General features: G+C 34.4%; 1 protein-coding gene across 1 annotated transcript; it reads left to right on the top strand.

The window, feature by feature from the left end:
• Positions 1–2,931: 2,931 nt before the first annotated feature.
• Positions 2,932–4,669, top strand: LOC105034135 (transcription factor MYB93-like). Its single transcript, XM_029261511.2, has 4 exons — positions 2,932–3,064; positions 3,152–3,419; positions 3,561–4,298; positions 4,395–4,669. The coding sequence occupies exons 2-4, from the start codon at positions 3,157–3,159 to the stop codon at positions 4,396–4,398; spliced, it is 1,005 nt and encodes a 334-aa protein (XP_029117344.2). The 5' UTR covers positions 2,932–3,064; positions 3,152–3,156; the 3' UTR covers positions 4,399–4,669.
• Positions 4,670–12,264: the final 7,595 nt, after the last annotated feature.

Genomic DNA, 12,264 nt, shown 5'->3' with positions numbered 1-12,264 from the left:
CTCGTAATATAGTCTACAGATCATAGGCCAGGTTCCTTTGATATCATTTATAACAATCCAAGATCTCCTTCAAAAACTTACTGAGAAGTATTATTTAGATTTTTTGATTTTATATCTAAGATCTATCTAGCACATAGCTAATATGAGACTCAACAGATACTTGCACAACTCCTCGTAAAAATATGTTAATGAAACTTTCTAAAAATATGGTTGCACATTTTTCAGCAACTCAGAGCAACTAAATGAAATATATTTTGCTATGGCATTATCTCAAGAACTTTTTGAGTTAATTTTACAAAACATATGCCATTTATCAACCGGACGGCACAAAGTACTTAGGGTTAGTCCAGTAGTCCTGGGTTGATCCACCTGAATAATTTCTCTTAAGAGCATGGATCTTTTTCTTAAGCCAATGTATGTTCTTAACTCATTGCACTGCAATGAGTACTTTCATTGATTTTATGGCTGATACCATATTTCGTGAGAAACAAGGAGATCAATGTCTTCCAAAACAAACTAGAAGAAAAGCAATCAGCAACATTTTCAAAAGCTCAGATATACTGAGCTTTCATCTGTTATATATCCATAAAACTCAGCAACCAAGTTCTGACTTTTGCTATCAAAAAAACCAAGTTCTGACTTTGTGATCAAACTGTAATCCACAAGCCTCAAAATAAAAATAAAAATAAATAAAGCAAAACAGAGATATTCACAACATTGGTCGGCATTTAAATCTTTCATGGATGCCAATATCCATACTAGTGGTTCATAAAAATCATATGTAATGCCTAACCCTCCTTTCATTAAAGCATAGACATGGAAACAAAGAAGTAAACCAGCCAACCAAAATGATTGAAACAAGAAAAATAGAGCAGGGGAAAATAAAAAAGCAAAAATAACGTTGCCATGCCATTCTTCTTCCTCCACCATTGCAACATTTTATTATAAGAAATGGCTCCTAATTAATTAAATCACTCTGTGGGCTAACGTTGGGGATTTTCCTTGGGCTCCTCTAGCATCATCCACCGCACCTGACCTCAATGATAACATCACATAGGTCTTTCTCGGAAAATAATAATAATAATAATAATAATAACATCACATAGGTCAGCCACCCTGAGCTCATTCCCTCTGACAAATTGGGCCAAATGGGAGGGCTAGGATTCATCTGGGTCCCATCTAATGTTTTTTCTTTTTTTTTTTTTTTTGGTATTAAGGGTCCCATCAAATGCAACTAAGCTTCGCCTGACCCTAATTTCTTTTGATGAAAAACCTAACGCTAAATTGTGTTTCCTTCTTTGCCTCCCAGTCCCAGCCTGAAAATCTAATACCGTTGAAGCCTAAGCCTAATCGTGCTCTCCCCCCTCCCCCCTTTGCTGACGTGTCAAACCCTTCCTTGCACTTCAAGAATCCTAGAATCCCCAAAATAGCTTCCTTCCCCGCGCCACGTGTCAGAAGTACACCTAACCCTTTGAACCCGCGTTAAAACAACCTATAGACTTCCCAAAATAGCCTGCTTCGCTCTTTCCATCCGCACACGTAAATAATACTGATAGGAGAATCATGGGAGTAAAAATATTTTGCATGCAAGATATGGTACGTTTATTTTGTAGGTTTCAAATAACGGTGTTACAACGGCCATTATAACAAATCTGGCCACCACCATTAAAATAAATAACGTGTAAAATATCAGGGCAATATTTTATGCTAATCCCTTTTTTTTTTTCATTATAATGGACCATTATTTTACTTGTACCTCCATTTCAATAAACAGTATTTTATTTAGAATTTCAATTGTTTTCGTAAAATTTTTCTGTAAAAGTGATTGTACTGTTCAAATAATATATTTATTTTATTTAATTTAAAAAGACAGGTAACAGCATTTTATTTCATTCTTTCGTTACGGCACTTGTTGCAATAACCGCTATCCCAGTATTTATTTTAATATTAAAAATATGAAAACTTGCTTTTTTAAGGCCAATAACTGCCACTACAAGTTGGTATAATGGTCAATAATAATTATAACATTATTCGATCGAAAAAAAATATACTTCAACTCAATCCCAAAATAAATAAATAAATAAATAAAATTTAAATTCCTCATCTTGTTTTTCTGTCAATTAAAAAATGAGCTATATAATCGAGATTCGTCCATCTCTGATTCAGGCTAAATTTCTCTTTCTAACTTTTGAAAAGATATTTATCCTTATATGGTGGGATCGGATTCAACTTTGAACTAGTGAGACTCTTTTATTCAAAATAAATATATTTAATAAAAATAATTTAAATAAAAATTAAAAATATGAAAAAAATAGATCTCGATTACTGCATCAATTTTATTTTCTATCATTCTATAAAATTTTTTGGGATTGAAAATTATGTTTGATTAAAATTTTATCCAAAATTTTTTTTTTTGATTTGATCGATGCCATTTTAGATTCCAAATAGAGAATTTAGGCCCGATCTCTTGTATCGGTTTTTCTATAAAGAAATGCTGTCACAATAATAATCTCCAAAAACTATTCAATTTTTTTAAAAAATAATCATCGAATTGAATGTCATTTGTCCACGTTATAACCATGGAAGTTTAATTTGTGATTTGGCTTCACGGTACAGCGGACCTTATTTATGGACCCCATCTTATTCTACCCATGGTAGCTAAAATAGTCCGCGTGGAGTTCAATGATTGTTGTGGATCATGGTAGGAGGCCATTATAGCATGATAGCACCGTATTTATTACTATGCTTTGAGACGGGTTGTTTTTATTTTTGGTTAAGCACTATAATTAACATATGGATTAAGTTGAATTGACTAGCTAGTACTAAAAAGTAGTTGAGGATGAGGCCAATGTAAGGAGGATGCGTCTCCCATGCACAAAGCCTTGCCATGGTCTTTTTTCTTATTTAAGCTCAGAACCCTATTGATCAAATCCACTCATCTCCCAGCCAAAGCCGAAACTAATTTCAAATCCTCATCTCGGTCGTTTCTTCCCTTCTAAATACTTTCTGCTTCTCTTTTGCCGGAAGTTTGCTAGTCATCTCATCTTGAAAACCCTACAAAAAGGTATAGAAAATCTCCCTACACCCTTGATATGCCTCGTTTCTAACTTTGGACCCCTAACGTATAGCTGTCCAACTAATGGTCTTGTAGGAACAATGGGGAGGTCACCATGTTGCGACGAGGTCGGCCTAAAGAAGGGCCCATGGACGCCGGAGGAGGACAAGAAGCTGATGGAATTCATTCATAAGCATGGTCATGAGAGCTGGCGGCGGCTCCCGAAGCTTGCCGGCCTCAACAGGTGCGGTAAGAGCTGCCGGCTCCGATGGACCAACTACCTTCGGCCCGATATCAAGAGAGGCAAGTTCTCTCAAGAAGAAGAGAAGCTCATCATCGACCTCCACTCGGTTCTTGGGAATAAGTAATAATGCTCATCTTTTTTACTCTCTATCTTTAGCATCAAATAAGTTAATACTATGTATAACATATGACTATATGAAGAATTATTTACTTGGACACGAAACTTTTGAGTCACTTTTGTCTTTATTTTTTGTCGTCCAAGGTGGTCAGCAATGGCAACCCGTTTACCAGGGAGGACGGATAATGAGATCAAGAACTACTGGAACACCCATTTAAGGAAGAAGCTCCTTCAGATGGGTATAGACCCGGTGACGCATAGGCCGAGAACCGATCTCAATCTATTTGGCGGCCTTCGCGACCTTCTCCCTGCCGCCAACTTTGGAAACTTGAGTCATTTGGATAATGCTCTTAAGCTACAGGCAGATGCTGCTCTCTTGGCCAGGTTGCAGGTGGTGCAAAACCTAATTCAGGTTCTAACTAATAGCCCCACTTCAAATCTAGATTTGATGGGTCTCTTGGGATCAGCCTCCCTTGGGAATCCCCAATTGAGTTACTTCCAGCAGTTGAGTCGCCAGTACGAGGGGCTTATTAATAGCTCTCTCAGCCCTCATGGTTCGATTCAAATGCCTTCAAGCCTTCCAAATTTGGGCTTCCAAAACTTGCTGAATAATATTCAAGCTTACAGCAAGTCAAGGCTTTCCCTCGATGGAGGAGAAGTGGCTGTGCAGCTCGATGGTGTTAGTGCTTATTCTTATTCCTTTCCAACTTCAAGTTCCGCACCTTCGCTTGTTCCAGCCTCTCCAGAGGATAACCACATAGATCAAATGCAAGGTCACGCCACCTCGAGCAATGTATCATCCACCACAGCACCCTTTGAACCTTGGGAAGACCTAAATTTAGATGATATTAGCAGTGACTTTGGCTGGAAAGATTTTCTAGAGTAAGCCTTTCATATTCCTGTACATATATTTTTCTGTTATTTCTGATAGGATATGTAGTTTCATACAACCTATTAAATTTCTTTTTCTTATTCCAGCTAGCCAAACGCCGTGGTCTAATGCATCACAGAGCATTTAAAGGAGCCATTTGTCCATAGAAAGCAGGAAAAAGTTCATGGTTATGTCAAACATTCAAAGAGTAGTTGAAAATAGTGTTTAGAGGTTATGAAGCAACACTCTGATCATGATATGCAAAAGTTCATGTAAACTCTTTATACGAGTTTCTTCTTCTTCTTCTTCTTAGTATCCCCAACCCTTTTTGTTTTTTTCTTTGGTTGTACACTTGTAATGGGTTGCTCGCTACTTCGATATATTTAATGAATGGATCTCTTTTGTTAGGTTTTGTCTCACGTTACTCCTATTGAGGCGATGTTTTTAAATGTTTATGAATACTGAGGAGAGCCAGCATGACAAAAGTAAACAAATATTGATTGGGTGGCTGCAGAATTTGATAAACTGTAAATTAATTGAAAAATAGTTAGTTGGAGTTGGAGGTGGCTTGTGATGGTGGAGATACAACATGAAAGGGGACAGCCTTCTGGAACTCAAGGCTTATGTATTAACAAGCTGAAAGTTTGTCCTTGGGTAAAGGACAAGCCATGCAGCTGTAAAATGGACAATATTGTAAGAATTCTTCACAATCTCCAATGTGTTAGGGCTCTAGTTGTGCCTTCGTACAGCCTCGGATAACAAAAAAGACCCACAATTAAACGTCGTTTTATCAAATGTGGTGTTTTCTCAGCCCTTGAAGCAAAAGTCATGTCATTAGTTACTGATTAGGTAGACATTCCTTTTGCCACAAGATATTGACTTTTGCAAAGCTTCCTTAATGTCTTTGGTAATTAGCTGAGCGGTCAGGTTTGGATTTAGGTTGACTCGATGCGAGCTGATCCAGTCAGATTCGGGTTTACTTGGTTTTGAACAATCCTTTGGATTTTTAGTTTTAAATATCTATATATATATGAAAATGTACACAGTCAGCACTTATCCACTTGCTTAAGGTCGGATTTGAAAGTCAAGACCTGAATTTATAATTTTTATTAGGTCTAATCATATTTGACCTCCTCTGATTCCAGGAAATTCATATTCCACCATGTTCTTCAAGAGACTGGACGTGGAATAAATATCTGCAGCCATGGTTCTTAGGTCCTACTGTGCGTTTGCAAACGGATTAAATATTTTTTTAGTTATTGATCTGTTGTAATAAAATGGACACTAACTTATAACATATAATAAAATGGTTATCGATCAATTTTATTAATTTTATAATAAAATGATCATTGATCTATAATATGTAATAAAATGATCACCGATTAATTTTAAATATCTGTTCTTGACCTAACGGATGAAATTAATCAGTACGTTTATTTTATTATAAAATTAAAATTGATCTCGATATCTATTTTATTATATATTATAGATTAGTGTCCATCTTATTATAAGTTTTTATAAGTTGGTGGATAAAAAAATAATTAATTTTTAAATATCGAGGGGCATGCCGAGAGATAACTAATTGCAGCTCAACTTACGGGTACGTATTCCATTAACAGCTAAAAGATAAAGGAAACTAAAAACTTACAAGTAGATTCAGTCCATATCAAATCACCACAAAAGAAAATAAAGAAGTACTCCTTTTTGTGTCGATGATTGATACAAATTGCAAGGTGTTCTCTTGCCATCTGAATCACCAATGATCTCTCCAGTCAACTCTCCGCCCGTGCAAGCGCATGCCATCTACGTGTTATCTCTTCAAATAAAGAGGACAGCCAAGGTGATTAAAATTTATTGTGTAATTCTTGTTTTTCAATGTTTAACATTTTAATTCCCACTACTCGGTTATTTCACCCAAACCTCTCTCTCTCTCATGGTTAACTTCTCTCGAGAAGATGATGAGAAGAACTTGTCCCTAAAGCACAGAAGCCTTGTCCCACAAGGGATAGCATGATGTATAGTAGGTGAGCCAAGCACCTATGCGAAACAACCATCTTACCTACCCTTGCAGAATACGCTGTGTTCCAACCAAAAGCTTCAGGACACTGCTTTGAATGAGTGTGACCAAGGAAATGTCACCATGATGAGCGCTTTTACGTCGGACTACTCTGCCTTTTTCAATGTTGGTAAGGTTAGATTAACCATTGTTGTCTTAAAGGATGCAACTATAATACGCATCTTGAGACCAAATTTTGCTGGCCATGGTTAAAATTTGACCATAAAAATGTTTTCATCAGGTAAGGGAAAGATTGATCATCGTCATATTTGTTGCATCTTACTAAAAGGGGAGGATTTAGGGAAGAACATTTACTGTAAGTTCTCGGTTATGACCATTGACAGATTAGTTCACTTTTAATCGATCTTGGACAAGGTTCCAGGCTTTGCTTGTACTGATAAAACTCCAAAAGGGTTATTTTTTTTTGGTAATAACCAAAAAGGTTATTTGACTATGCATGCAGTAATAGGTATTAAGTATGGCAATTATCTTAAGATTAACATGTATCATGCATTTCTTTTATTAGTTAGGTAAGTGGAAGGAGAACAGATGATTCATCTCATGATGATACGGATCGGCTAAGCTATAGAAATCCATTATCATTTCCTAAATACTACGGCAACGGATGTTGCATACTTGGAACAAATTCTACATAATAGTTTTCAACAATTGAAGATGCTATGTAACGCTGCAAATTTGAGACATGACATGGTCATGTTGGAATTTTTTCATAGATCTCATGAAAAATATTAGAACACCAAATCTTAATTCAAGAATAAATCTCTATATATAGGGATTCATAAATCAAGATTTAGAAAATATATCTATATTCGTCATAAATTTCGAATAATAGATCAATCACAGATGCTCAGACGAATATCAAAAGTCAAGTCCTTCTCTATAGCTTCCTCCCAACAGGTGGCTATTTAATGGGATAAGCCTGGAAACTAATTTCATGATATTTATAGAAAATGGAGAGGAGACCTAGCCATTAAAAAAAAAAAAAAATTCTAACAAGCCCTCCCATCATGAGCTCAAATTGGGTATAGGCCTACACTGTATCGCCCCAGCCACACTACCCAACATAAGACCTGTATAGTCCAAAACACAAGAATCACTAACAACATTAGGCTTACATGCATGTTCATCAACATAGATCATATAATTAGTCTATTTTTAATAAAATAAATAAATAAATAATGGTAACCCATAATTAAAAAAAATTTCACATTCTTCCATTTGGGCAACATTAATTATGATTTCAAAATTTGAAAAATATTTTATTTCAAAATGACTCTCGAACTTAACAACAGAAAACATAGTACATGATCATGATTTTTGAAAAACATATGATCCATGGACAGCACCTTGAAATTGACTCGATCCAATAGTATCGATCATGCTGAATCATAGGAGTCATTGCATCTTTTATTTGACACAATACCTATCCATGGTTATGAACATCACTAACACTATCAACATGAGTTTTGGTATGGTAGTATAGCAAGAAAATAGCATTCAAAAGTGATCCAAACATATGCTATTTTCATTATCGGTCTTTCAATTTTTTTTCAACATTTTTAGATACAAAATAAGCAACAGCAATTTTAACAGCTTCAATAGCAAGTCATTCTATCTCACATACTCAATATGGTGTCAATGACAAAACAGCACAACATATCTAAGACTCGACATCTGATCTCAGATTTGATATAATAGGTACATAAACAAGAGATATCTCCAAATATACTAAAATAAATATGTACACATAACCCAAAGAATTAATATAAATATACCATCAATTTATCATATCAACAATGTATATTAATATTCATCATAGGTGTGTAAAATAAAAAAGATCCATAACAATAAAATATCAATAAATCAAAATATAAAGTCATTTTCATGAATCAAGTATATCAAAAGAACTCAATATGCCCATATTTTCAACAAGCTTGGTAAAGTACATAGGCCTCAAAGCCTTGGTTAGAGGATCAGCCAATATGGACTTTGTATCTATGTGCTCAATAGTTATGTCTCATTTCTTCACAAGATCTCTTATTATCAAGTACTTCAGCTCTAAATATTTAGATTTATTAAAAAATTTATTATTTTTTGTAAAGAACATAATAGCTCTATTATCACAATAGATTATCAGTGGTCTAGTGGTAGAATGAACAATTTGAAGTCCTGCAATAAGATTTCTCAGTCAAATAGCTTGAATAGCAGCCTCATAGTAGGCAATAAATTCAGCTTGTATAGTGAAAGAAGCAGTCAAGGTCTGTTTAACACTCTTCTAAGATATTGTACCTCCAGCCAATATAAAAATATAACTTGAAGTTGATTTAAAATCATCAAGACATCCAACAAGATCTGAATCTGAATAGCCCACCAAATCTATATTATCAGATCTTTTATACACAAGCATGTAGTCTTTAATTTTCTGAAAATACCTTATCACTCTCTTTGTAGCAACTCAATGTTGGAAGTCTGGGTTTGACAGATATCTATCAAGAACTCTCACTATGAAGGTAATATCAAGTCTGCTACAAACTTGAGCATATATCATACTCCTTAAAATACTGGCATAAGGCACAATCTTTATCTAATCTTTCTCAAGCTCATTCCTGAGGCTTTGATCTCTACTGAACTTATCACCCTTAGCAACAAATGTATCACATGATTTGCAATTGTACATATTACATCTTTCAAAAATTCTATTAATGTATGCCTTCTATCACAAACCCAACAGCTGATGTGATTTGTCCTTATGAATTTCAATACCTAGGATAAAGATTGCCTCCCTAAGATCTTCCATATCAAAAGTCCTAGATAGTATTTATTTAGTCTCACTAAGCAAACCAAAATCACTACTGGCAAGCAAGATATTATCAACATATAAAATAAGAAAGATAAACTTGCTCCCACTAATTTTAAGATAGATGCACTGATCAACCTTATTTTTCTCAAAGCCAAGAGAGGTTACCTCCTTATCAAATTTTTATAAGTACCATTGCTAAGATTCTTGTTTCAAGCCATAAATTATATTTTCTTCTTTATAGCATCTATCCACAAATCAGACTGGAGATAGCTCACAGTATCATGATATGTTACAAGATCAACCACATACCCAATGTTATAGTCACTTTTTCCCCAAAGTAGATAAGAAAATCATCAAGAATGATAGGCCTCCTATGTCTAGTAGATCTTCTTAATGGTACCTCCTCAATAGGCTGAATTGGTTGAATATTTTCAATAGAAGCAAGAGAATTAGGAATCTAAACATCCATTCTATCAATAGGTGCAGGAATTACATTCTCATATGATATGGCCATAGAAATAGAGATAGTCTCAATCTAACTACTATCAACATCAACAACTCGAAAATATTGAAAAATCAACAAGTTCTAAAAATTTACTAGTCAGTGACTCTATAATTCTATTATCTCTCCCAAGACTAGCTATAAAACCTGAATCCTTTAGCATGTTCTGGATACTCAATGAAATAACAACGACTAGTTTTGGGATCAGTCATTTTTTTCTATCAGATTGTATATTCTTACTTCTATAGGACAATCTTAAATCCATAAATGGTTTAAGCTAGGTTTTCTACCAGTTCAAAGTTTGAAAGGTGTTTTAGGCATAGACTTATTGGAAACTTTATCAAGAATGTACTATGTAGTTTTAAGAGCCTCACCCCATTGATATTCTGACAAGTTAGACCTACTCATCATGCTCCTCATCATATACTTAAGGATATGATTATACCTCTTGAATATATCATTTTGCTCAGAACTATCAGGCATGGTATATTGGGTAACAATCCTACAATCGTGTAAGTATTTGACAAACAAACCTATATGCTGTCCTGTCACATCATGTTTGCCATAATATTCACCTCCATGGTCAGATCTTATGATCTTAATGATCTTTTTCAATTATTTTTCAACTTTTATTTTGAAAGACGACTTAAATTTTTTAAAAGCTTCTTAATTTTTTTAATTAAATAAAGATAATTATATTGAGAAAAATTATTAATAAACATGATGAAGTATTTATTATTATAGATTATAGAGGAATAAGATCCACTAATATCAATGTGAATTATTTTCAAAAGGTCTGAAATATGAATTATTCTTTTTATTTTAGTTTTAGTCAATTTATTCCTAATACAATCAATGCAAGTCTCCATGTCCCTAAAATCTAAGATGGGTAGAATATCATCCTAAATCAATCTATCAATATTTTTAAATATCTATCCTAAGTGCTTGTGCTACAACATAGAAGATCTATCTTTGATCCTAGAATGCTTTGCAACTATATTCTCAATATTTTAAAAGGTATATGGATTATCAGAAGTTAAACATAATTTATATAATTCATCATTCAAAATACCATGACCAATAATCTGAGAGTTAAATATCAAATTAACTTTTTCATTATGAAAATCAAAATCAAATCCAAGCCTATCTAAAAAAAAAAATAAAAATCAAATTCTTTCTAAACAAAGGTACATAAAAGGTGTTCTTTGAAAAAATTTTAAAACTAAACTCTAAGACAACTTGACAACTCCTATATATTTCACTTCAACTTTAAGATCATTGCTTACTTTCAGCTTAGCCTCTTTCAGACTTGATTTCCACTAGCTTATGAACCACTATAAAGAAATGGCAATATGAGTTGTGGCACACTATCAATCCATCAGAAATCAATAGAGATATTGACTATATTTGACTCATAACAAACAGGAGCTAGGGGCTTACCTTCATATTTTTCTTTCTTTTCTATCCAAGATTTGAACTTATGGCACTGACTCCTTATATGGCCTTTCTTCTTATAGTGAAAACATCTGATATTTTTTTTAAATGGTAGCTTTTGGGCCTCTTATAGAATGATTCTGACCAAGGTTGTTACTGTTGGGAATTGTCCCAAAGCCAATCATCAGCCTATAACAGTTGTGCTTATCATTATAATTATATATGAATTATTGAATTAATAAATATTATTTAATTTTTTCATCACTGTGTATATCTCATTTTGAACTCCTGTTATGTGATGAAGTCCTTAGGCTATTTGATTCGATATAGGAGGATATACCGTTTAATTCTTAAATGAGTTCGCGATCAAATGATACGCTATTACTAGGACGATGACATATCAAATGTAGGTCATTGTATGCTATATAAGTTGGTTGTTCTCTTAACCAAAGATCGTGGAGACGTTGGTATGGCATGCAAGTGAAATATAGGAGTACATTTCACTGAATGTAATCAACTCCGGAATACTCTGCTGTCAAGATTCACTCTGAAGGGATATAGGTATAAGTGTCCCTCTGACCTGAGATCACTACGGTGACTTGCAAGCAACTAACTATGCTTTGGTGTCGGACTACCTGAATTTCTAATTCAGCGATGAAAGATTTCTAGGCAAAGTCAAGTACTTGTGAAGTCGGTGTGTAAGTCAAGATAAAATTGATCCCTCCGAATAAGTAGGAGTTAATATATCAGTGTGTTTCAATTTAGTAAAATCTTAGCTGGGGTAATCCATATGATGGATTTTAAAAATTGAAATATAATGTGGATGACCATATCAGGGTTGGTAGTTAAACCCTAGGTCACCTTGAGCATTTGGATCAAAGGGATGAATTATACGGTAACTATATTCAAATAGGTTCTTGAGTGTTGCTTAACATATATTCGGCCTATCCGGACGTCGGTTACCATTACTAGATGGTTACTCCAATTGGTACAGAAATCAGTTTCTGTGCTACTGGTTTAGGTTCGAACCTATGGGATCATACACATTAGAAGTTTCTCTCCGATCACTTGACTAATCTGAAGAGTCTCAGTCAATGGAGACTCTGATGAAGAGTCCCACTTGACGGAGACTTTGCTGAAGAGTCCCACTAGATGGAGACTCTA

Source organism: Elaeis guineensis, chromosome 12, assembly GCF_000442705.2.
Source record: "Elaeis guineensis isolate ETL-2024a chromosome 12, EG11, whole genome shotgun sequence".
Classification (NCBI taxonomy): Eukaryota; Viridiplantae; Streptophyta; class Magnoliopsida; order Arecales; family Arecaceae; genus Elaeis; species Elaeis guineensis.
Note: the sequence above shows the minus strand (reverse complement) of the source record. Positions and strands in the feature narration are given on the sequence as shown.

Coding starts and splice junctions, on each gene's coding strand:
- LOC105034135 (XM_029261511.2), top strand. CDS start 3,157: ATGGGGAGGTCACCATGTTGCGACGAGGTCGGCCTAAAGAAGGGCCCA. Junction 3,420..3,560: donor CACTCGGTTCTTGGGAATAA/GTAATAATGCTC, acceptor TTGTCGTCCAAG/GTGGTCAGCAATGGCAACCC.